The 25948-nt window shown below is 46.3% G+C and overlaps 1 protein-coding gene across 1 annotated transcript; it reads right to left on the minus strand.

Annotated features, from left to right (window-relative positions):
- Window positions 1–823: 823 nt before the first annotated feature.
- LOC134348751 (cyclic nucleotide-binding domain-containing protein 2-like) lies at window positions 824–25681 on the minus strand. The gene is made up of 10 exons (XM_063052553.1): window positions 25619–25681; window positions 24158–24214; window positions 21338–21501; window positions 18189–18345; window positions 15860–16011; window positions 15097–15226; window positions 12473–12645; window positions 6559–6706; window positions 3879–4042; window positions 824–2367 (listed from the first exon to the last, which is right to left on the minus strand). The coding sequence occupies exons 1-10, from the start codon at window positions 25679–25681 to the stop codon at window positions 2025–2027; spliced, it is 1551 nt and encodes a 516-aa protein (XP_062908623.1). The 3' UTR covers window positions 824–2024.
- Window positions 25682–25948: the final 267 nt, after the last annotated feature.

A 25948-nucleotide genomic window follows, 5' to 3' on the forward strand; every position in this document is an offset into this window, starting at 1 on the left:
AGTGGCCACTTAGTGTATAGCAGGTCTGGAGGAAACATAAAGGAGGTTCACCAGACTATATCCCAGTTAGAGAAGGTTATTGTATACTTTAGAGTTCAGAAGACTGAATGGTGATCTTATTGAATCGTACAAGATGCTAAAGGAGCTTTAAATGGGAGATGTTGAGATTATTCCACTAGTAATGGACAAGAGAAAATAAGGTGGGGGGGGGTCAGTCATTTAAAACTGAGGTAGGTAGAAATCTCTACTTTCAGAGGGTGGTGAGTTTCTGAAATTTGCTGCCCCAGGGAGGCCAGATCATTCGAAGTACTTAAAGTGGAGGCAGATATATTTTTGAAGGATTGGAAGATTTTGAGGTGTGTGAGGACTGGCACACAGAAGTCGAGGCTGGGGTAGGTTGAATTGAATGGCGTGGCAGGCATGAGGGGCCTGGTTGCCTACTCCTGCTCCTGCTTGTCTTGCATTCTTGTGATTTTTCTTGTTTCCAGTTCAGCCGCCCAGCCCCAGAGCCCCTCAGCTCAGTATTTCACCCCTCATTCCTCACTGTGTTTTCCTCGTAAAGAGCATTCTGAATGTTGATATATCTGCACCACCACTGGCTTTCTCACCCTGCACCCCCCTCCCCCCTCTCCCCTCACCCCTCACCCTGCCACCATCCCACACTCCCAGGGTCTCTGTGATCCTCCATTTAACGGTTCAGGTGCCGGTGAGCCGTTCAGACTGCAGTGTGTCTGGAAATGCTGTCCACTGCCCTCAAAGTTCACTTTGCACCAGTAACTTCAATCTTACAAATTACTGAAAGCTACCCGAATAAGCTGCTTTTCAGAAGTTTATTTTGCATCGCCAACATTACGATATTTCTACCGTCAACTTCTTCGTTTGGAGTTATCGGACAAGCTCACTCAAATCTAACCAGGAATGGGCTTGAGCTCCAATATCTACACAAAAACCAGGAAGGCCCTTCTATTCAGTTTGAGGAGAAACTTGTATGGCTTTTTGTAATAGCTTCTCCTGGTACCACAAGGAGGAACAGTGTCCCTCTGATTAATTCCAGTGGAGTGACAGTGAGCCCTTCTGACCCTGGGTCCACATGACAATGAGATTTTACAACATTGTGATATCATATTTTGTGTTTGTGGAAGTGGATCGTTCTGGCTTCGACTTTAGATGGCCCTGGGGTTTATGAGCTCGGAATTCAAAGATCTGACACTGGGGCAGTTACATTGGATCTTGGGGCATCAGGTCTTGTACAGTAGTCTTTGGTTTCACAGCAACCCCACTTTGAAGTGTTTATGACTATGTCTTATTGACTTATAGCATTGCATCTTTACAGCATGGGCTTCATACTATGGGGTCTTAAGGCACTTGGTCTTACAAGTGTGGGATCTTTATGATTATATCTTATGGCATTGCATGTTAAGGCATTTTGACTTATTGTTTTGCATATTTATTACACTATGTCCATATTATTTGGTTTTAAAGGGAAGCAGTGGAGTCCATATGATTGTGTCTGCGGCATTTGTCTTAGAGCGTAGTCTATGGTACTGTTTTATGACATTAGTTCTATATCATTGGATCTTATACCATTCAGCCTTAAGGCACTAGATCCTTGCATTGAGTTTGTTTCATTGAATCTTGTGCAATTGGGTCTGTTTTTTTTTTGTGTTTATGACCCTAATGGTGGGTGTGTATCTTTGAGGTCAGTGGTACAGGAAGGTTATAACAATGAGTGTGAGTTTCTGGGTTTTGTCGTATGACTTTGAGTTTTAGTAGCTTGGATCTTACTGCTTCCTCATGACATTAAGTTTGAATAGCACTGGGCCTTTGCAGGAGTGGGTTCTTGATGGTATTGTAACAAGGTTTAAGCAAAATAGGGTGCAAATGTACGAAAGAACAAAGAACGTGGGGCAAAATCTCTGTACAGGGTCCTACAATGAACACTGTTGGGGGAGAGAAAAAAATAAAACAAGACAACAAACTAAAGCAAGGAAGTGAAAGAGTGAACCAGAACACCAGTGGCCTGCTCAGAACAATGCGTGCTTTAAATTAGATGGAATCTTTTCCACACCGTGTATTAACTGGAGATCTATCTCTGGTAATTTGAGGTCCTCGCCTTCCTTCACCCTTTGAGCAGGAGTTACGTAAAATGAAGGTTTTGAGAAAACAGAATATGGATTGCTGGCAATCTCAGGAAGGTTCAGAAGGCCAGTTTTGTCAATCTCGTACATGGCCTCCCCTTGTCCCGACAACACAGCTTTCCCAACGGCCGAACGTCGGCGAGAACTGCTGGTGATCTTGGCAATCATCTCCTTCTTAAAGGTTTTCCAGAAGTTATTCCTGATGAAGAGCTCACAGAGCTCGTTATCGCTGTAAGCAAAAGGGAGTGAAAATGGCCATTAGTTTCAAGGACTCCACAACTCATTCTCAGTATTATTTATTTACTTCTTTATTCATTATTTTCACAATTTATTCTCTTTTGCACATTGGATGTTTGTCAGTCTTTGTTATGTATAGTTTCTATTGTATTTCTTTATTTTACTCTAAATGTCTACAAGAAGATGAATCTCAGGGTAGTATTAGTGACATATATGTACTTTGATAATAAATTTACTCTGAACTTTGAACTTTGAACAATGGTTGTCAGAAGAATGGAGGTGAACTGATTGCCTGCAGCGAGTTCACAGCAGAGGGGGATGGTGATGTGATGTGTCAAAGAGCTGTTGAATTTGCGGCATAAATAAAATAACAAGCATGGACATACAGTTGGCAAACAGTGTCGTACAGTGGTGCAGTGGATAGTGCCAGAGACACAACCTCCAGTTTCAACAACACTCAAGAAACTCGACACCACACGTTCTAGCAGCCCACCAGAGAGAGGCAGCCCATCCACATCCATTCACCGACACACAGTAGCAGCAGTGTGTCCCATCTACGGGGTGCACGGCAGCACTTTCCAAACCCACCACCTCTACTCAGCTTAGAGGGCAAGAGGAGTAAAGGCACAGCGAACACCACCAGCTGGAAGTTAACTCCGAGCTGGGCACTGTCCTGATTTGGAAATATATCACCATTCCGTCGCTGTGGCTGGGTCAACGTTGTGGAGCTCTCTCCCTAACAGAATTGTGGGTGCAACCACAGCTCAGGGGCTGCAGCGGTTCGAGACGAAAGCTCACCGCCATCTTCTCAAAGGCAACGAATGGTGAGGAAATGCTGGCTCAGCCTGCGAAGCCCACAGACCTTGAATGCACAAATAATAATAGAGTTCCTTTGATGTCTGCAGATCAACGACAGATAATTTGGTCCATTTTATTACTCTGGGGAAGAGACTGAGCACAATGTGCTTCTAGTTTTTCCCAGGGCAGTAATGGCTATTACAAGGTGGCATAATTTAAAGGTGATTGGCAGGAAGTATAGAGGGATGTCAGAGGTACGTCTTTTCACACAGAGAGTGGTGGGTGCATGGTGCATGCTGCCGGGGGTGGTGGTAGACACTGAATCATTAGGGGGCATTTAAGTAACATTTAGATTGACATGCAGTTGAAAGAGAAATGGAGGGCCATTTGGGAGGGAAGTGATAGATTGATCTTGAGCAGGTTAAAATGTTGGCACAACATTGTGGTCCAAACACCCTGTGTTGTGCTGTAATGTTCTATGGAACAATGCACTTGCCTAATGCACTAAACTGCGCACTTTATATCTGACTTCTGCTTAATCCCTCCTTCCCTGCCAGGTAGTTGCCCTTGGATCTTCCTGCCATGGCAGAGCTGGTCAGTCATTGGCACAGGATGCCCCACTTGCATGCACCCACTGTTACGTACGTGATGGGCTTCTTCCCCTCCAGCCCACCTCCCCCCCTCTGCTGCGCCCTCTCTTCTCACCTGGGGTAAACAGACTGCAGATTCCTGACCTTCTGCAGGGTTTTGTGGTCGGCTATGTTGGCAAAGGTCTCCATGTCAATCCTCACAACCTTGGTGCCCACACTCTTGATATTGAAGGCCCGCTTGTCCTTAAGGTTGTTGGGCCTGAAGTATTGATGCAAGCCCTGTAGGCAGAATGCTGTTAGGACCCTCAGTCAGCTGGCGGAAACATCAAATGTAGCGCAAAGAGCCATACAGGCCCTTCAGCCCACTCTGTCTGTGCTAACCATCTGTACCAACCCATTCCCCTGTACTTGGCCTTCAATTTCTGTGCCATGGGGCTTCAAATATAATTAATTTCCGGATGCTGTGAGAGTCCTTGCTTCATTGGACAGTATGTTACAGATTTTAACCACCCCTCTGGGTTAAAAAGGTTCCTCAAATGCTCTTCAATTCCTTTCTTTTAGGGCCAGATGGCCTACTCCTGTTCCCATTTCTTATGTTATTTCCTTCAGCTTAAACCTATGCCCTTGGGTTGTAAGCACTTCTTCTAAGGGGGAAAAGTTCCTCACTATTTACCCCAAGTTCCTCATAATTCTGTAACCCCCCCCAGCCCACACACACACCAAACAGGTCCCTTCTCAACCTCCTCTGCTCTAAGATTAACAAACCCAGCCTACCCAGTCTATCACGTTGTGTGACACTGCCATTGTGCTGAATGGGATCCCAGATAAGGCACCCATCTTTTATCAACTCAATAGATGCTTTCAGTGGAAGATACTCAGACCACAGCACCACTGCAGCTTTCTGACTTGGCTATCCCTCTCTTGCCAGTGCCAGCTGGGATCCCAATCTTTGTTTGAGGGTTCAAGCAGCAATTCGAAGTAACACGCCAACGTACATAAGCTACATCCTGGGGCATGGTGGGGAGGGTAGCATGCTATGGACAGAGCAAAGCATGCAATCCAGTCCTGCCACAGCCAGCTGTGAATGGCTGGTCCGCTAAGTAACTATTGGAATGGTGGAACGCCGGCAAAGGTGAACCCATGTGAGAGTACAAGTGGCATGATTAGACGAGGCCTAATGCTGAGGCCCTGTCTTCGCGCCCCCCCCCCCCCACTTTTTACCTCAGCCAACCAAACTGACATCTGGATAGTACATGGACAGGAAAGGTTTGGAGTGTCAGGGGCCAAATGCGGGATAGGGAAACCAGCGCAGCACCTTGGCCGACATGGAAAAGATGGGCTGAAGGACCTGTCTCCGTAACTCTATGATTCAATGCTTCTTGCGAGATAAAGATCTCAATCTTCTGGGAGTGGATAACATCCAAATGCGGTACTGAAGCCCATTCAAGGTGTTCGAGCAGGGCTACACTCAAGGCATCTGCTTTACAGTTAGCAACACCCCTTGGATACACAAACAAGAAGCTTAATCTGATTTTAAATGCCCCATTAAGCCAATTGGTCTCTTCTTATCAGAGGTATTCCCTCTGCTCTACATTTCCCCTTCCGCACACTTTTCTGCTAACCAAAACTAATGAATTTTGTTCTTTTTCCCAATTCTGATGAAGGGTCCCAGATTTCTGTATAATCGGATTAAGGATTATTCAACCTTTACTATACAGAGATTACAAAGTTAGCACAACATCATAGGCTGAAGTGCATGTACTACTCTATGTTCTAGAAACGTTCAGGGAACATGGTCAAAAATCACTGAGATTTTACTGCTGCTGTGATTTATCTCCGAGATTTGATTGCAGCCACACTCTGGAGGTGAGTTTGAACAATGCCAGGGCACTGGCAACCCTGACCCCCGGGCTGTTTTCCACAGTCAGGGTGAATCGAGTGAGATTAGCAATACTGCATGAGGTTAGCTGTGGAGATGTGACCAAAACAGTAGGTTCAATAACGGTAGCAGCACTACTCCAGTCAAGATACGTTCCGATGGCACAACGGGAGAGCTGGGAAAGCCATTGCCCCACAACGCCAGAGGCCCAGGTTCGATCCCGACCTCCAGCTCCGGCTGTGCGGAGTCCGCACATCCTTCCTACCACCAGATGGATTCCACCCGGGTGCTCCGGTTCCCTCCCGCTTCCCGGAGACGAGCTGTAAATTAGCCCCTAGTGTCTGGGTGAGTGGCAGCTTTGGTGAGAGTGTGGGACAAATTTTTAACGTGGGAATAATGTAGCAACAGTGAAAAATGAGTAGTTAATGGTTGGCATGGACTCAGTGGGGCAAATTGCCTGTTCCCACACTGTATATCTCTTTGATTCTCCGACGCTGTGGGTTTTACTGACAACAAATAGTTGGAGTCTGCCAGAGATCTGGGGACACTTACAAAGTGTGGATGGCACAGTAACGTCGCGGTTAACACCCCGCTTTGCAGCTCCAGCTACAAGACCAGGGCTCAATTCCTGCCGCTGGTTGCGTGTTCCCCCCGTGATTGCGTGTTCTCCCCGCTGGTTGCATGTTCTCCCCGTGATTGCATCTTTCCTCTGGGTGCTCTGACTTCCTCCCACATTCCAAAGATGCACGGGTTAGGGTCAGCAAGTTGGCACCAGAAACATGACGACACCTGTGAGGCGAGCTCAGCCCAACACAGCTCAGACTGTATTGGACTTTGATGCAAACAACACATTTCGCCGTGTGTTTCGATGATTTGATGTACACGTGACAAATAAAGCGCTACGGTAAAAACTTACAAAGACATCTCCTGGTAGAATTGAATCGATTTGCATGTGGACAGCGACTGCCAGGGCTTTGGGGAGCTGTGAAAGGCGGGTGGTGGAAAGCCGCTCTGCCAGCTTCCTCGAAGTCAAGGGAATGTCTACGGAACGTACACTGATGGCGCTGTAAGCACAGGGAAATATTTCATGGGATTACAAACAGGTTGATCTGTACTTTAACTTACGGCCACTTATCCAGAGCCCACTCTGACCTTCAAGTGATTTAAGGAAAATTAATAAGTGGGAATGTGGTAACCAAGGCCATCTGCCCCTCAAGCCTAAATCATTTATGGCTATTCTTAGTACCATTTCCCTAAATTTAATTGAACGAGTATCCACAGCCTTATGGAAGGAGTGTTCCAGATTACTGCCATCTTGCAAGTATACTTTTATAATTCACTCATTGTGAGCCAAAGGGGCTGTTGTTCATTCCAGCTCTGATGGCAGCATCTTCAATTACTCAAGGCTGAAACTCGAATGAAAGAAAATCATTTTTAAATATCTGCAAATGCTGGAAATTTGAAGCAGAAACAGAAAATTCTGGAGAAACCCCAGCAGGGTTGTATCATGAACCGCTTCTCTCCCCACAGTTGCTACCTGACCTGCTGAGATTTTCCAGAAGCTTCTCTTCTCGGTCCTAAACCCTTGGACTTCCTAAACCTGCAGCTCTCTCTCCTCCTCTAAGATGCTGTAACGAGAGGTGGGGGGGGGGCTGTCTAGGTTTGATATTTTGGGACTGCTGCTGTTTTTAATTTACATTAATGATTTGGATAAGCACATAACAAACAAACTAGTAAAGTTTGCCAATGCCACAAAATTCAGTGGACAGGCTGATAACATTCCGGCAGCAAAATCAATACAGTTAGATCTAAACAAAATCGAGATGTGGGGAGATAAATGACAGATGAAATTTAATGTAAGTAAGTGTAAGGTATTAGCATATCGGAAGTAGAAATATTTTATAACAATATACAGTGGGGGGGTCTTGAGTTAGAAAGTGCACTGTATGAGGATTTGGGTGTACCGGTAGACTCATCGCTATCAACATCCCAGACAATGCACAGAAGCGATGACGAAGGCTAGTAGAATGTTGGGCTATATAATGCGCTCAGAGATGCTCAAGTCTACAGACATTCTCCTGAAGCTGCATGATGCGCTTTTGAGTACTGAGTACAATTTTAGTCTCCATATTGTGTGAGGGATGTAAAGGCACTGGAGAGAGTTCAGAGAAGGGTGACTAGACTCATTCCAGCTCCACAGGGTATGAGTTATAAAGAAAGATTGAACAAATTAAATCTTTTCAGCCTAAGCAGACACAGAATGACAGGAGCCATGATAGAAGAGTTTGAAATCATTAAGGGGATAAGTAAAGTGGATTCCAGCTGCTGCTTCAAAATTAATCCGTCATCAAGGACACGGGACCATAGGTGGAGACTGGTCAAAGGGAGATGTCAGACTAACATCAGGAAGCTTTTCTTTACACAGCGAGTTGTGGACACTACTTAGTTGTGTAGTTGGCAGTAGTACCTTAGAGACTTACAAATCTAAACTCAATAGTTATTTCAACACACTATGTGAATAGGAATTTGGCAAGCTTTGTTGGACTAAATGGCCTTTTCTTGCCAAAAACTTTCTAATGTTCTAAAAACCCACTTCAATATTATTTAAATGGCTTGGTGGGGGGGGGGAGGTTAAATATTCCAAGAAACGTGATTAGTGGCTTCACTTACAATAATGATGAGTCATCAAATTGCAGAAGCTACATTGACAAGTGTACCTGCCCATTTCTTGAGGATTCCAGTGTTCCACTATTACATTCGGAGTTGAACCAAAAGGTGTTGAATCCTGTATTACAGAGGAATTGCTTAGACGAAAATCTTTGCTATCTTTCTTGTTGTTGCCTGGATGGGATCGTCTAAAGGTCTCAGAAAGGTCTCCCTTATTAGACAGGTTGGATGATTGTTTCTGACGCTGATACAATGAAGCTCTCCGACTCGTTAAGTTCATCAATTCTTTATCAATCTTAAAGGTAGCTGTTGTTAAAAACAAGGAAATACATCTGCCTTACAGCATCTCCAAGCAAAGACATCTTTAAGTCAGTTAGAAGACACAAGCCGACTTAATCAATGGCTAAGTCAGTCTCAAACATTAATCAGATTTAGCTGCTCCCTTTAATGATGCCATTCGACTGTGGCCTGTCCGTTTGATGGAGTCACCACCGTCAGGGCAGGCTAATAGCAACATACAGCATGGAAACCCATCACATCCCTCTCCCAGCACTTGGCCTGAAGCCATTAATGCAAGTGACACATGGATGATAGAAAGATGGAGGGTTATGTGAGAGGGAAGGGTTAGATTGACCTTCGAGTCAGATCATGACCCTGTACTGTGCTTTAACGTTTTATGTTCTTTAAGTTCCCGTCTAGACACTTCTTCAATGCTGAGAGTGACTCTATTTCCACCCCTCCGTCAGCGAGAGCATCTCAGGTGCTCTCCACTTTCCGGGTGAAAACAATCTCCTCTCCAAATCTCTCACCCCTTACCACAAACCTACTAGGTCCTTTAGCTTCTTTCACTTCTGATAAGGGAAATGTTTCCTATTGTGTATCTTATTTATACCGTCCATAACTTTATATACCTCTCACACGTTCCCTCTTAACCAGCTCCGCTCAAGAGACAATAGGCTTGATCTCTCCAATCTCCCTCCCTAACCAAAACAGCTCCATCCTAAGTGACATCCCAGTGAACCTTCCCCACACTGTTGTCTCCTTCCTGTTGTGTGGTGACCAGAACCACACACAGTTCTCCTGCCGAGCCCCGACCAAAAACGTAACAGTATCCCAAACGCTTTCCTAACTGCACTATCTATCTGCACTGTCACCTGCCAAAGGGCCTCTGGACTTGCACGCAGGCCACTGTAAGATGCTGTGCCTGCCTATTGCACCCAGGCTGTGATATGTCGGTGACCACGTCCACTCTTGCTGTGTTCGCTCAGGCAGAGCGCAGTGCGCAGTGACAATACCTACCTTCCCGTGCTGTCTGGGCAGCCCCAAATCCAGTCTGTATCATCACCAGCAAATCTGACCCAATTTAACAGCAAGGATTCACTAGAGGTGATGCACAGGCAATGGACATAGAAGGTGGTCAGTATTTGATTTGTTAACCCTGAAGGCCTCTTGATCAGCAAGAAAGAGGAAGACATTTGTACAGACAGGCATACGCTGGGCTTGGAATAATGTGGGCTGACTTCATTGACACACATAAGGTTCAAAAGAGCCCTGAGGAGGGGACTTGGGGTCTGTAGTTGTTGAGATGTGTCCACCAGTGTAAGAGCCTTGAACAAAGGTCACAAGTTCAAGATAAGGGGCCAGTCATTTAAAACTGAACTCCTTAGAAATTTCTTCTCGCAGAATCTCTGGAACTCTCTGGCCCAGGAAGCTGTGAAAATGGCACAGCATTGTAGCAGTTAGTGCAATTGCTTCACAGTGCCAGTGACCCCCATTGGGGGTTCGATTCCTGCTGCTGTCAGTAAGGAGTTTGTATGTCCTCTCCGTGACCGTGTGGGTTTCCTCTGGGTGCTCCAGTGACAGTCAAGTGAGCATGGGCATGCTACTTTGGCACCGGAAGCACGACAGCATTTGCAGGCTGCCCCCAGCTCAACCTCACCGATTTGATTTGACGTAGATGAAGCATTTCACTGTATGTTTCAATGTGCGTGTGACAAATAAAGCTAATCTTTAAACAGAAAAGAGTAATTTGATCACTGGAAATATTTAAAGTGGAGGTAGTCAAACATTTGAAAGGTCAGGAGATTGAGGACAACAGGGCCCCGACGTAGATCAGCTGTGATCATGTTGAATGGCAGGGCAAGCTCGAGGGGCCTGGACCATGTCTTGTGTCCTTGTGTGCTCCTTTGTGAGAACGCAGGACATGGAGCCCAACAGGCCCTCCGAGTCTGTTCAACTATGATCACAACATCACTTTTTTTCAGCCAGATAAATCCTTCCCGGTCCAACTGTTGGCAATTGTTTGATCTAGCTATGTCAAATGTCCAAAATCTCAACCAAGCCCCCCCCACAGCTCCTTCTGGAATACCACTGCCCTTTATGTGAGCTAGGGGCCCCCCCCAACATGATGTCATTAAGGCAGAGACGATTCACAAAGATGCTGCTTAGGTTGGAGACCCTAAAGTATAAAGCTTGATTTATACTTGTGTGTACGGGCTATGCTGTAGCCTATGTCGTAGGTCTGATTTATACTTTTGCGTAGCCCTACGCCGTAGCGAGCATGCGTAGTTGTGTCTGTGTCGCTCTGCAATTCACCACCAAAAATGCAATGCTACCAAGCAGATCAATTACAGTTGCTGCGGTCTGCGTTGCCACAACGCATGAGTTACTTTTTTGGGGAGGTGCCCATCACCCTATGGCGTAGGGTACGCGGTACCTGTGGTGTACATTTGACGCAGAAGTATAAATTGGGCTTAAGGAAGGCCTGCTTTCCCTGCAGTGAAGGAGTCTAAAAGGTGACAGGACAGACATACATAAACTGAAGACAGACACAGATAGGGTTCACAGTCAGAGTCTCTTCTCCATGGTAGGAGTGTCTAAAACTAGAGGGCACAGGTTTGCAGTGTCAGGGACAAGATTTAAAGGGATATATTCTTTTCACACAAAGGCATCAAAGAAAACAGGTAGTTGAATGAACAGGCTTATAGGAATATGGAATTAGTTCAATCAAAAGAGATAAATATAGAAAGGAATGATGGTCTATCCAAACACAGTAGGCCAAAGAGCCTATTTCAATGCTATACAATTTCAAGGTTCCTTAAGGCTATAGCTGGGGGTGGTAGTGCCTATTAAATGCTCCCAATGGTGTGTGCCTCAAGTAGCCTCTGACAGCCAAGTCCAGCTCCTGGCCTTCATGTGTGGCTTAGCTACTAAGCCCGGCGGAACCTTTCTACTGACAGGAGAAGGGGCAAAGGCGGGTTACTAGCACCTTAAAACCAGTCACTTTGGGCAGATGGGTTTGTTAGCTATGGTTGCCAGCTCATCTAGAAGAAGGAAAATTCTGATCTCAAACCTCCGCTGCCTTGCGGCTACACCCACTCATGGGGAAGGCCTAGAGTAAACCCCGAGGGAAATATCCAGCATTGGAGTCTCTAAGGCAGTCCTCGATCGAGTTCAATGCTGACTGGCAACTCAAACAGCACTGCTGGTACCAAACTATATCGGTCTCTGCCGTTCCTTTGAGTTCATCAGATGCGTGGAGAGGGGGAGCTTGCTACATGGGCAACAGCTTGCTCTCCACATCGTACTGCCCAGGCTTGTGTATCTAGACAGCTAGGATGCAATACCCATGGTTAAGTCTGACCAACAGAGGCCCTCACCTCACAATTCCATGACTCTGTATAGAAAAGAATTTTAGTCTATACAAACATGGTAGGCCAAAGAGCCTACTTCTATGCTGTACAATTCTATCTCTGTAGATGCATGCTCAAGTTTTTGCATTATACACTCTTGTCTCTTACCATGGGAGATAGCTTCCCTACGTCTACCCTTCAAATCCATCATTTACCTTGAACAGCTCATTATGAAGGCTCACGGACCTGAACAGTTAACGATTGTTTCTCTCTGCAGATAGTGCTTGACCTGCTCAGCATTCCTGACATTTTCTATTGTAATTTCAGACTGCCAGCATCCGCACATTGTTACTCATGGATACAGTTGTCCTCCTACACCCAAAGGAATTAAAAACTACAATGTACAGCCCTTGCTGTTTAACTGTATTAGCTCCGGTTCTCAATGGATTGTAACCAGTGATACAATGGTGTGTTAACCAGCTTCTAAAAACCTCTCTCCCACTCCAGTCCTTCAAGCACAGATAATTCCACCAGCCAGGGTCATTCCCAGAGCAGCTCCCCGTGCGTTCAGCGATTTCCCAGTTCTCACCAATGGACTCTATGCCTTTGTGGATGCTTTTGATGAAAGGCAGCTCCCGGCCAATGTATCTGTGGTAGAAAGGACACCGAGACAGATCCACCAGTCGCAGTATCACAAAGCGGCCCTGTAGATGGACAGAGATAATCAGAGAGGGTCCTGGGGGAGGGAACTGGGAACCCCCAAATATGAGGGTTTAGGGGCCGGAGGGAGCGAGGGGCTGGTTGATAAATGTTAATGGTATAAAGCAGGAACAAACCGCCCATAACGGAGGTGAGACAAACAGCAGGCAGCCAATCAGCATCAGGAACCGCCACTCACACCAGTTCCTCAGCGTGCATTCCATGGTTAACTCATGTTGGTCGAAGGTCAGCAGGTAGGAAGGAAAGAGGATGTTCCATCAGGAAGAACTGGTCCTTCTTTTCCCGGCTCAACAAGGTTACACAGGTGACCCCTCCCAGTTACGGAAGAGGACAGTTGCATTCCTAGAAAACGTATCACAATTTTACGTGACACAAAGCTGCATTATCGGAACTTGCATTGAGAATTGTGAGTAGAAAAAAGGTAAATGTCGTGTTGATTTAGAGTCATACTGCACTACAGCATAAAAACAGGCTCTTCTGCCCATCTGATACATGGCGAACTGTTGTACCACCTCGTCCAATCGACCCGTATCTGGACCGTAGCCCTGCAAACCCTTGCTATTGACGTACTTACCCAAATTTCTCTTCAATATTGAAATCAAACCCGCATTCACCACTTCCACAGGCAGCTTGTTCCACACTCTCACCACGCTCTAAGTGAAGAGGTTCTCCTTAAATATTTCACCTTTCACCCTTAACCTCTGACTTCTAGTTCTAGTCTCATCCAACCTCAGTGGGAAAAAGCCTGCCTACAATTATCCTATCTATACCTCTCATGATTTTGTTTACCCCTGTCATCTATCCCCTCATTCTCCTACATTCCAGGGATATTTGATGCAACTAAATGAAGGGAAAACTTCTGGGGACAGGATGAAAATTCACAAAACAGCAGCAAGTTAAATGTGTATAACCTACCAATTTGAAGAAAGGTTTGCCTGACATAAGGTGGTGGCTGGGAACGGACCCAAGCGCAAGACACAGACACTGAAGTACTAGGGATAGGACTAGGATACAGGGTGAGGGCTAGGACATGGACACGAAAACTGGGAACCCGGAACGGGACAGGACAAGAGAGCTAGGAGCCAGGGCTTGGACTCCGAGCCACAGACTGGACAAGGACCCAGAACCTGGGTCTTGCCTCTGGGTCGGACCCCAGAACCAGGCAAGGACGTGACTTGGCTGGCAGGCAGGACGAGGCTGGAGTCTTCAGGCTTGAGACTTGAGGCGAGACCAGAGGCCTGAGGCTCGGCTCGGCTAGAGGCTTGGGGTCTTGACACTCCTCCTGGGCAGGGCGCGGATCACCTGGGCAGGGCGCGGATCTCCACCCGACGGAGGCAAGGGACAGGAAGGGACAGAACCCACCGCAGGGTACGGCAATCTGGCCTGGCTTACCCAACGGAGGCAAGGGACAGGAAGGGACAGAACTAACCGCAGGGTATTGGCAATCTGGCCTGGCTTACATGACAGAGGCAAGGGACAGGAAGGGACAGAGCCAACCGCAGGGTATCGGTAATCTGGCCTGGCTTACCTGGCGGAGGCAAGGGACGGGAAGGGACAGGACCCACCGCAGGGTAACGGCAATACGGCCTGGTTTACCCAACGGAGACAAGGTACAGGAAGGGACAGAACCAACCGCAGGGTAACGGCAAGACGGCCTGACTTACCCGATGGAGGCGAGAGACAGGATGGGAGCTAGGTACAGGGTGGCTCCAAGACTAGACTTCAGGCGAGTCGAGGCGAGAGTTACCAGCAAGACAAGGCAAGGCGATTCAGGAACTTCAGGCGAGGCGAGAGTTACCAGCAAGACAAGGCAAGGCGATTCAGGAACTTCAGGCGAGGCGAGAGTTACCGGCAAGACAAGGCAAGGCTTCAGGCGAGGAAACAGAAGGCAGGGGAAGGGATACAAGGAGTAAGGACAAGAATAATCCAGCAGCCACATCCGGGCCTCTGGAGGTATTAATGCAGCCAGCCCAAACTAGCATCAGCTGCCTCAATTAGTGCTCAACAAGAAAAGAAACAGGGTAGACAGGAAAACCTGGAGCAAGGGTCGATGGACCAGACCGTGAACTGGAATACGGACTTCACAGACCAGACCATGACATTGCCTTGTAAAAGATTTAATCGCTATGCTCGTTTAAGCCTTTAACAATTCCAAGTAACTTATCATAATTGCTCATGCAATCTTATAAGTGGCTGTCGAGTCCCATTGCATGGACTGTGTTTTTAATGTAGCCATACACACTTTACTGTATCCTAGGATCCCAAATAAATTCCAAAATATTAACATGATCTCTGATTATGAATAAAACATAACATCCAAAGTCAGGCATCATTATTCTAAATGAGTTCCGGAAATCCAGCATCTGAAACCTAACCTGTAAACACAAAGGACAAGTCTAGGAACTGGTGATTTTAGCTCTAATCTAAGCATTCACCTTGATCACAAAAATAAGGTTGTCTATATTGTGTGGGATAACCTGGCCATAGAGGAACTCTTCAGTTGTTGAATGGTCGGACAAGACCTCAATGGAACTGTCAGGCAGTGACTGCAGAAGGTTAAGCGACCTGGAAGAATAAAAGAAGTCGTGTTTACATTTAAGTTTTTAGAAATGAAGTAGACTGGGTGTTCCGGAATCCATAATGATCAGTAAAGCACTCTCACCAGTCTGGAGCTGTGAACATCTCCAAATCTTCAGCTACCTAAATTTGGAGTCTATGTACAAATAAGGTCACACTGGCAACTTCTGGTTGCATGTGCCACAAACAGCTGCACCAGAAAATGGGAAACACAAAGGCAACAGGAGCAGACTCCATAACCTTTGAGGATTGCAGGCTGCTTGTGGAATTATAGAACCATTGATCTCACTTCATTCTTCCTACAGTCCCAACAACTACCCCTGGATTCTGCCACGCACCTACACAAAAAGGGCAATTTACTCAGGCAAACTAACAAACCAACCCGCGTGCCTGTGGGATGTGGGAGGAAATGGGAGCAGCCAGAGGAAAGCCACGCAGTCTGTGCAAACTCCACACAGACAGCGAGGTCAGGAGTGAACCCGGGACTCTGGCACTGTGACTAGCTCCCAGTGCACACATTGGCTGCTTTTTATCTCCTTTGCAAATCAGACCACATCACTCAAAAAAAATGCTTCCTTTGTTTTTAGCTTGGCCAACATAAGAGTAAGGGAATGACTCTACCTGAAGAAAATAAAGCGACGATGAGCCTCCTCCGCCAACACCTGGTCCAGTTTGTTTGCAAAGAAGTCCTCCCGGTCCACAACCAACAGCTCAGTGTCCTCCACACAGACCACAGTGAAGTTCCTTTGCAGGCGCTTCAGTGCAGGTATCTCCTGCAAGGGGAACCAATGAGTTTCATCAGGGTCCCTGAACCTGAAGCAAACAGGATGTGCCTGCGTCACTCAAGTCATTTCGGCAATGTCAGCTACTGGAGATCGTCCAGGGAGGCTGCTGATCCGGGCCCAGCAAGATCCCTAATTGTAGTTCATTTTGATACAGTGTATTCCTTATCTCTGTAATCTATACACACACACAAATACACACACATACACACACACACACACACACACACACACACACACACACACACAGTGGATTCCCTTTCTCTGTAAGTCACTGAGAAGCGACTTGGATCCATTACAATTTGCCTACCGGCACAAAAGGTCCATAGCAAAAGCCTTTTGAATGGCTCTTCTCTCAACCCTGAACATCTGGACAGCAAAGATGAGTACATCAGGATGCTCTTTATCGACTACAGCTCAGCATTCAATACTACCATCCCCTCAAAATTAATCAATAAGCTTCAGGATCTTGGTCTCAATACCTGCTGGTGCAATTGGATCCTCGGTTTTCTCACTTGCAGACCCCAATGTCAGTTTGAATTGGCAACAATATCTCCCCCACAATCACCAACAGCACAGGTGCACCATGAGGCTGTGTGCTAACCCCCCTCGTCTACTCGCTTTACGCTCATGACTGTGAGAATAAGCACAGCTCCAATGCCATGTTAAGTTTGCTGATGACGCACCACTGTCGTTGGTCGAATCAAAAGTAGTGATGAGTCAGCATGTAGGGATGTGACTGAAAATCTGGCGGAGTGGTGCCACAACAACCTCTCAGTCAGCGTTAGCAAGACCAAGGAGCTGATTATTGACCTCAGGAGGAAACTGAAGGTCCAAGAGCCAGTCCTCCATCGGGGGACAGAGATAAGAGAGGGTCAGCAACTTTAAATTCCTTGGTGTTATCATTTCAGAGGATCTGTCCTGGGCCCAGCTTGTAAGTGCAATTACAAAGAACGTATGGCAATGCCTCTACAGTACTTCCTGACAAATGTGCAAAAATTTGGCACAACATCTAAAACTTTGACGAAGTTTTATAGATGTGTGCTGGACAGTACATTGACTGGATGCATCACGGCCAGGTGTCGAAACACCAATGTCCTTGAATGGAAAAGGCGACAAAAAGTAATGGAAATGACCCAGACCATCATGGTAAAGCCTTCCCAACTATTGAGCAGTGCTATTGCAGGAAAGCAGCATCCATCATTAAGGATCCCCAGCACCCTTGAAGAAAGTACAGGAGACTCAGGACCCATACTACCAGATTCAGAAACAATCAAGCTCTTGAACCAGAAGGGATAAGTTCACTCAACTTCACTCAGAGAGGGGAGGCCGTTAGTTCGAGTCCTCTGAGAGACCACTGATTCGCGTCACTGACATCAGAGGGGCCACTGGTTCGAGTCACTGCCCTCGGAGGGGCCACCGGGTCTTGATGCTCTCAGAGATGTTATCGAAATTCTGAGATATATGGGTTGGACAGCAGTACATATTGGCCTCTTCCAGCTCTTTTCTTCCGTGTTCTTACCCACTCTTTCTTGTTGCCGACTGGCAGGAGGGGCTGGCGGTGTTTGGGGTTTGCAAGTTTTTTTTCTTCTTCTTTTCGTGCGGGGGGGGGAAATTGATGTTTTTCTTTCAATTATTTATATGGTTTTCTATATTCCATGGCTATCTAGAGAAGACAAATTTCAGAGTTGTATTCTACATACATACTTTAATAATAAAATGACCTTTTTGAACCTTTCAACCTTTGCCCAGTTACTGAACTGTTCCAACAACCTATGAACTCACTTCATCTCACGTTCTCGATATTTATCACTTATATATTTATTGCTTATCTATTTATTATTTCTTTTCTTTAGTATTTGCACAGCTTGTTGTTTGTCTGTCCTCTTGAGTACGGTTCTTTATTGCTTCTATTAAGTTTATTGTATTTACTGTGAATGCTCAGAAGAAAACAAACCTCAGGGTTGTATGTGATGACACATATATACTTTGATAATGTATTTACTTTGAACTTTGAACTGTAATTTTAAGCGACACACACACACACACAAATTCCCAATCTCTGTAATAATCAGGGTCTCTCTCTCTCTCACACACAGACACACACACACACCCACCCACCCACACCAGGAATTCCCTACACAGGAACATACACTGAGAACACTCACTCCGAAACTGGCCCCCTTGCGTAGATCAGCTGGCTGTTCCTCCTTAAACGCGCTGCTCCCATCCTGGTCCGTTGTGAAGCTCACACCGCCAGAGTAGATGAAGTAGAAACTGTTTGCAGGATCGCCTTTCCTTGTAATCACCCTCCTCCTCCTGAACCTGGGGAAGGAGCCACAAACACCTTCGGCATCACGCCAACGTGCTTCCCTTCCCCTTACCCGTTACCCTTTGTTTCGCTCCCCCCACCTTGCCACCGGGCCACGTCCCAAGCCGGCAACGCATGGTAACCACTGGCCTCACGCAGCATTGCTGCTTAATGAGCACTATGTGGATAACAAGGTACAGAGAGTGAGGCAGCCACAGAGCCAGAGAGATGGGCTTGCAGGAACAATTTCCAAGGGAGAGACCTGGGGGTTTGGGTAAGGAATTCTACAGCATGGAGCCTTGGAGGGAGGGAGCCATTCCAGGAATAATGGATAACAAATCAGAATGAAAATCTCCAATGAGCTTGAAGGCAGAGTTCAACAAGGAAACGCCAGAGCCCACCTGCGGTTCTTTCCCCACACTAAGCAGTAATCTAGTGACCTGAGTATTTTTATCCAAAATAAAATGTAATAATCACAAGCAACACACACAAAATGCTCTGTGTGTGTGTGTTGCTTGGATTTCCAGCATCTGCAGATGTCCTCTTGCTTTTAATAATCATAAAAATGTTTCCAAGAATAAACTGTGCATTGCCTTTTCATTCTTACATTTGTAGACGATGCTTTAAGTAGTGTTAAACGGCATTAAAAAATAGCACTGTTGCCACTTCTGTGACCGCCTGGGTGGTACATTGCTGTAAGGTCTGAAGGGGCCCTTCCCCGTCCGGTAGCAGAAAGACCCTGCTCGGTGCTCCTCCTCCGCTAAGCCCTGGCAGGGACTGCACGAGGCTACAGTGCATATTCCTGTAGTCCGGAACGTGCCAGTCAACAGCATTCCTCTACCGACATCTCATGGTGCTGGCAGACCAACAAGTTTCGGACGGACCCAAGAGCGTCTTTGACCGAGTTGATGATCTCCTAGCTGCACTTGACGCGCGCTACTCTGTGTGTCCCGGGGAACAGCCCATAGATTCGAGGGTCCTTTGTCATGCAGCTGCTCAGGATGAACCGTGACACAGGCCTTTGCATTTCCTCCTGCCAGCAATGATTCCACACTTGCTATTGTTCCACCATTGAGCATTGGTACAGTTTGGACAGAATACTGATGCCCTGAGATGCTTTAACCAGTTAGAGTGATTTATTATTTTCTGTGTGGTTGAATATAAATGTCAGCAGTTCTGAAACCTGGTGGTCTGTGGTCTTCATGGAGTATACTGATCGAATCATCCAGAGCTTACCTGATTACATTCAAGTGGGATCTTCCCACTAAATTTACTTTATACTTTATTGTCGCCAAACAATTGGTACTAGAACGTACAATCATCACAGCGATATTTGATTCTGCGCTTCACACTCCTTGGATTACAAATATTGAATATTAAAGATATTAAAAATAGTTAAAATTAGTAAATATTAAAAATTTAAATTATAAATCATAAATAGAAAATAGAAAAATGGGAAGTAAGGTAGCGCAAAAAAAACCGAGAGGCAAGTCCGGATACTTGGAGGGTGCGGCCCAGATCCGGGTCAGGATCCGTTCAGCAGTCTTATCACAGTTGGAAAGAAGCTGTTCCCAAATCTGGCCGTACGAGTCTTCAAGATCCTGAGCCTTCTCCCGGAGGGAAGAGGGATGAGAAGTGTGTTGGCTGCGTGGGTCATGTCCTTGATTATCCTGGCAGCACTGCTCCAACAGCGTGCGGTGTAAAGTGAGTCCAAGGATGGAAGATTGGTTTGTGTGATGTGCTGTGCCGTGTTCATGATCTTCTGCAGCTTCTTTCGGTCTTGGACAGGACAACTTCCATACCAGGTTGTGATGCACCCTAGAAGAATGTGATGCATCTATAAAAATTAGTGAGGGTTTTAGGGGACAGGTCAAATTTCTTTAGTTTTCTCAGGAAGTAAAGGCACCAGTGGGCCTTCTTGGCAGTGAACTCTGCTTGGTTGGACCAAGTCAGGTCATTTATGATATTGACCCCGAGGAACTTAATATAAATTTGGATCAAGATGGGGCAGGAGATCGCTGCAGCGAATAGAGAACAGGCTACTTGTCTTTTCACCTTTACCCTGTGACCCAAAACCCCTGTTCCTGTCTCTTTGAGTAAACTTCCATCTTCCCCAGAAGATGCAATTCTTCACTGCCATCTAGAGCACCCTCACGACATCCATTACTGTCCAGTTTGGTGCAGCACCTTCTCACAATATAAAAAAACTACAGTGACCTGTCAGCACAGCAGAAAAGACCATTGGCTGCAGTCTCCCATCACTGCAGGACTTGTATGCATCCAGGACAAACAAACAGGCAGGAAGAATCATTTTGGGCATTCCCCTCTGCCTTTTCCAAAAATTCCCTTCTGGAAAGTGTTATAGGACTTTTACAACAAAATCCACACCATCTTAAAAGTTTCTCCCCACAGCAGTTAATTTGATCAACCATTCTAGTTACCCCCCCCCCACCCACCCCCTGTATCTATTAAACCTGTCACTGCACTGCACTGTACACACTTTAAATCTCTCTTTATAATGCTGTCTACATTGTAAATACGTACAGGTATTTATGAATATGTTATTCCCTATCCACACTTTAACCACTAATTTCATTTTTATATAATTCTCTATTCTTTATAATTGTTGAAAGTTGTATTCTTGTTGCATGTTACATCCTGACCGACACACCACAGCAAGTTCCTAATGCACGTAAATGTATACAGTGAATAAGTTTGATCCTTGATCTTTCAATCATTGCTTGGAATTCTAGATGAGGAAGTAGGCACAGCCAAGAAGGGCCAGAAGGCCTGTTTCTGTGCTGTAGTTTTTCTATGGTTTCTAGACTCACTTGGAGAACATAATTTACTAGCCCTCATTTGAGCAGATGGTGTAGTTAGCCAGTTCTAATAGAGAGTGTGGATAGAACACAGCGCTCTTCCCCAGTGCAGCTTGCACACAAAGCCCTTCGTTAGAAGGGTACGTCCAATCGCCTCACCTTTGGTGTCTCTATTCCGCTTACCTACCGTTCATATCTCATTATTTTTGCCAGCAGAAGCTGGTAGGGCTTGCTGTAGTGTCTGAAGCTTAGCAAAGATCTCAGCACAACTAAGAGCAATTCAAGCTCTTCCATCGTTCGCTGCTCAGGCGCTTTCATGGTGATCTGAATTTCTCTGTTGGAAAGGTTGTTCTGTGGATTACAAATAAATATCAATGGCAATGAAACCTCTGGGGTTTGTGCTTTACCAGGCAATGAGGAACAAAATGAGACTTTGCATGCTGCGTTCTACTTAGCTGCAAGGAAGATCTCATGACAGATGTCTTGAAATATCCTACCCAGGACATAGCTTCATTACAGGGACTGCAGAGTTCAAAGAGGCAATTCAAAAAGAGGGTCTGGTAGCACCGTGGTCCATTTGGTGGAACTGCCCCCTGCAGATCCGGGTTCAATCCCGACCTCGCGCACTGTCCATGTGGAGTTTGTACACTCTTCCCGTAAACACGGGGGGATTTCCTTGGGGTGCTCTGGATTTCTCCCATAGCCCAGAGAAATGCAGACTGGTGGGTCAACTGGCTGCTGTGTATTGTTGCCCCCAGTGTAGGTGGAAGGGCAGGTGCTCGGACACAACCTACTGGAGGAGGCCAACATGGACAGCATTGCCATCACAATATAGCAAGACCAACTCTGATGGTTCGGCCATGTCATTTGGATTCGTGACTCATGTCTCCCCAAACACATCCTTTACTCCCAGTTGAACACCTGGTGGGCAAAGGAAACACTTCAAAGACAACATCAAAGTTAGCCTGGAGAAATTCAACCCTCCATCTGAAAACCAGGAAGACTTTGCACTCAGTAGGCGCACCTGGAGGTAGTCTATTCAAGACAGAGCAGCGCTACATGAGGGCGACCTCCACTGTGCTGCAGAGAATGAGCAGCAGCTGCAGAAAGAGAGAATGGACACCAGAAGACCCAAGCACTAACCACTTAGTCTTGCCCACACTACACCAAGATATGTGGATCCTGGATCAGCCTCGACAGCACCCAGCGGTCCCATCTATAGACAACCTCTTCAGTGATTGCATTACTTACTTGGTGTGTGGTAGACTCTGGGAGGGAGTTGATGGGAAGGTGAGGAGAGTAGGATTAGTGTGTAAATGGGCGGTTGATGGTCAACATAGACTCTGTGGGCCGAAGGTCTGTTCCCATGCTGACTATATTCATGTGGAATGCAGCAGTTTGTGAATTCAGGATGTCCTTGGACAATCTGCTGCCGATGACATCCAGTCACTGCTGTGGGAGTCAGGTCATTAAATCTCACACAGCATACTCCCACCAGCAGGAATGTGGTAACAGCAAAGTAACCACCTTTAATGGGATGGATTGAAGTAAAGTATTGGGCAGCACAAAAGAACATGAGAGATAGGAGCAGGAGAGGGCCATCTGTCCTCTGAAGCCTGCTCCACCATTCAATAAGATCATGGCTGATCAGGCCATGGACTCAGCTCCACCTACCTGCCTTTCCCCCATAAATCTGAGTACCCCTACTATGCAAAAACCTGTCTGGCCCTTACATATATTTAATGAGGTAGTCTCTGCTGCTTGCCTGGGCAGAGAATTCCACAGATTCACTACTCTCTGGGAAAAGCGATTTCTCTTTATCTCTGACCTAAATCTATTCACTCAAACCTTAAGGCTATGTCCCCCTAGTTCTAATCTTGCCTACCAGCGGAGACAACTTTCCTGCCTCCATCATACCTAACCTGTTCATAATTGTATATGTTTCTATAAGTACCCTCTCATTCTTCTAAATTCTATCCAGTAGGGTCCCAGGCGACTCAATCCCTCCTCACAGGCTAATCCGCTCTGGAATCAACCTGCTGAACCTCCTCTGCACCACCTCCAAAGCCAGGCCACTAAGTATAACTCCCCTGTTCTTCCTCAATAGACTGCTATGGGTCTTTTGGGTCTGCCAAAGAGAGCAGTTAGGGTGTCAGCTTAATACCTCATCTATATGACAGTTCGAAACTTTAACTTTCCCATACTAACCCACAAGTGAACTCGTGGCCAGCACAACAGACAGAAATGGCAGATTTGACCACACAGCTCCTCAGGCTCAGCTAATTAAAATATTCTGGAAGGTCTCATGAAGCACAATCCCTGATTTCAAGTGTGGTGGCATTTGGATTTGCTTGTGGCAATTGTGAATGTAATGGAAAATTACTTCTATTTTTGTAAAGGTCTAGTTGAAAACTGCTATAAAAGCAGTGGAGGTTATCAAATTCAACCCTCACAGAAAATTAAACCACTTGACCTTGACTAGACTTAGCCTTAATACTTTGCAGAACAGACAATTATTGGTCCTGTTAAACTTGAGGAGAAGACTTTCTTTCTCACATTCTGACTAAGGAATGGAAAGTTTTTTTTCTGCTACACGTAGGGATCTCTGAGGTGGCAGACCATACACTTGGACTTAGTGAGGGAAGGGAAGAATAAAACCGAATTTCTCTGCGTGGTGATAGCCGGCAGAGCCACTCCCTCGTGGCACCTGAGACCTGGTTTGGTCCTGACCTCTGCCTCTGCCTGTGTGGTGGGGTTTGTATGTCCCCCACCCCCGCATTACCACATGTATTCCCCCCCCCCCCAGTGCTCTGGTTTCCGTCTACATCCCAGAGATGAATGAGTAGGTTAATTGGCTGCTTTAAAATGCCCCGCGTGTGGGGGTTAATGGAGGGAGTTGTACATTTTGCCCCACTACCTTCCTAAACAAACCACAAAGGACACCCTGCCATTCCCTGGCGTTCTCTTCCTTTGTCCTGTTCTCAGTGCCAGCAGGAGACCTACTCACATGCTGTATCTTGAAGTACTGAAGATCAAATGCCGCTTTGCTGACCTCCCTCTGTTCCTGTGGGGATACAATATAAAAGTGAGCACCGTTGACCCTTTCAGCATCTAAGCCCAAGAGGGAAGACCTCGGGGAGCTCACAATGCTGTAGAGAACTCCATTCTGTGTGGTGACTGTTCTCATTCGGCACAGAAGCTGGAGCACGCAGGGTCCTCATTTCAAAAGGAGCCGAGGCGGTGGGCCACCTTAGCCAATCCCATCCGCGTCTACCTCCTGGCTAGCAAAGTTCAAAGTTAATTTATTATCCAACTGTGTATATGTCACCATATGCTACCTCGAGATTCATTTTCTTGCAGGCATTTACAGAAAAATAATGAAATAAAACTGAATTTATGAAATATCAGAAGTAACAAAGACTGACAACCAATTTGCAAAAGAAGGCAAACCATGCAAATAATAATGTTAAAAATAAATGTTACTGAGTTGTAGAGTCCTTGAAAGTGAGTCTATAAGTGGAAAGTACAGAGGGGATGTCAGAGGTAAGTTCTTTACACACCGAGTGGTGAGTGCATAGAATGCCGTGCCAGGGGTGGCGGTAGGAGGCAATTATACTAGTGGCGTTTAATTAACTCTTAGATATGTACATGGATGATGAAAGAATGGAGGCCTATGTAGGAAGCAAGGGTTAAGTTGATCTTATGAGTCAGTTAAAAGGTTGGCACAACATTGTAGGCCAAAGGGCCTGTACTTTGCTGGAGAGTTCTAAGTTCTATGGTCTATTTGGGGGTTGATGGGCCGATGTTAATTGCCTCCGGTGTGTAGGTGAAAGGTAGAATCTGGAAGGAGTAGGCCACCTGGCCTCCCAAGCCTGCCCCACAACTTAATAAGATCATGGCTGATCTGAATTGAAGCCTCAGCTGCATTTCCCATTGGTAGCCTTCACCCGCTCACATAAAGAATCAATCTCTCAATATCTCTCTCTCTCTCTCCCTCCCCCTCCCTCCCTCTCTCTCTCCCTTACTCCCTCTCTCTCTCCTCCTCCCTCCCTCCCTCCCTCATAAATATTAAAAGGTCTCTGCCCTTAGAGGAAGAATTCCAATTTATTTGCTCCTGGGTGTATTGCCACACCAAAGCGAACACTCCCGCCTGCTCCCAATCATGCACCTTTCCCGGTTAAACCAACCCATCCAGACTTTGTCCACATTCTTTCCCCCCACACCCTCTGAAAATGGACTGCCAACACTCCCTCCATCCCATCTCTCAGCTCGATTTGAACAAGGCAACACTCCCCAGTACTGCACAAATACCTGTATCCTCCTACCTGATTGATACCATGGATTTCCATGTAAAAATGGCTTCTGATATTAATCCATTGCCAAAAACGAATGTATGCATAATAAATTCCTGACCTGTTCCACGACAATGAAGGGTGCACCAGCAATTGACCCAGCAGAGTTTGCTTGCCGAGCGGAAGTCATCAGGTGACATGAGCACATGGTCCAGGAGCAGTAGGAAACCATTGACCATCTGCTCGCCAATCTCAGCTAATTGTCTGTCTTGATACGGCAACCCTGTGCCCGTCAACCTCCTCCCTCCAAGCCCCGGATTCTGGTGCCCAAACGCTTCGGCAGATCCCCAAACCTCCTGTCCCCGTACACTTTAAGCTCCAGCCATCTCTGTATGTTATGGATTGCCTTCATAATTTTTCTTCTGACTGGGCACCATTTGCAATAAATATGAGTAAACCACAGCTGAGACGCACTGGGTTTTCCATCATCCAGGAAGTGGAAGGAG

Source organism: Mobula hypostoma, chromosome 6, assembly GCF_963921235.1.
Source record: "Mobula hypostoma chromosome 6, sMobHyp1.1, whole genome shotgun sequence".
Taxonomy (NCBI): Eukaryota; Metazoa; Chordata; class Chondrichthyes; order Myliobatiformes; family Myliobatidae; genus Mobula; species Mobula hypostoma.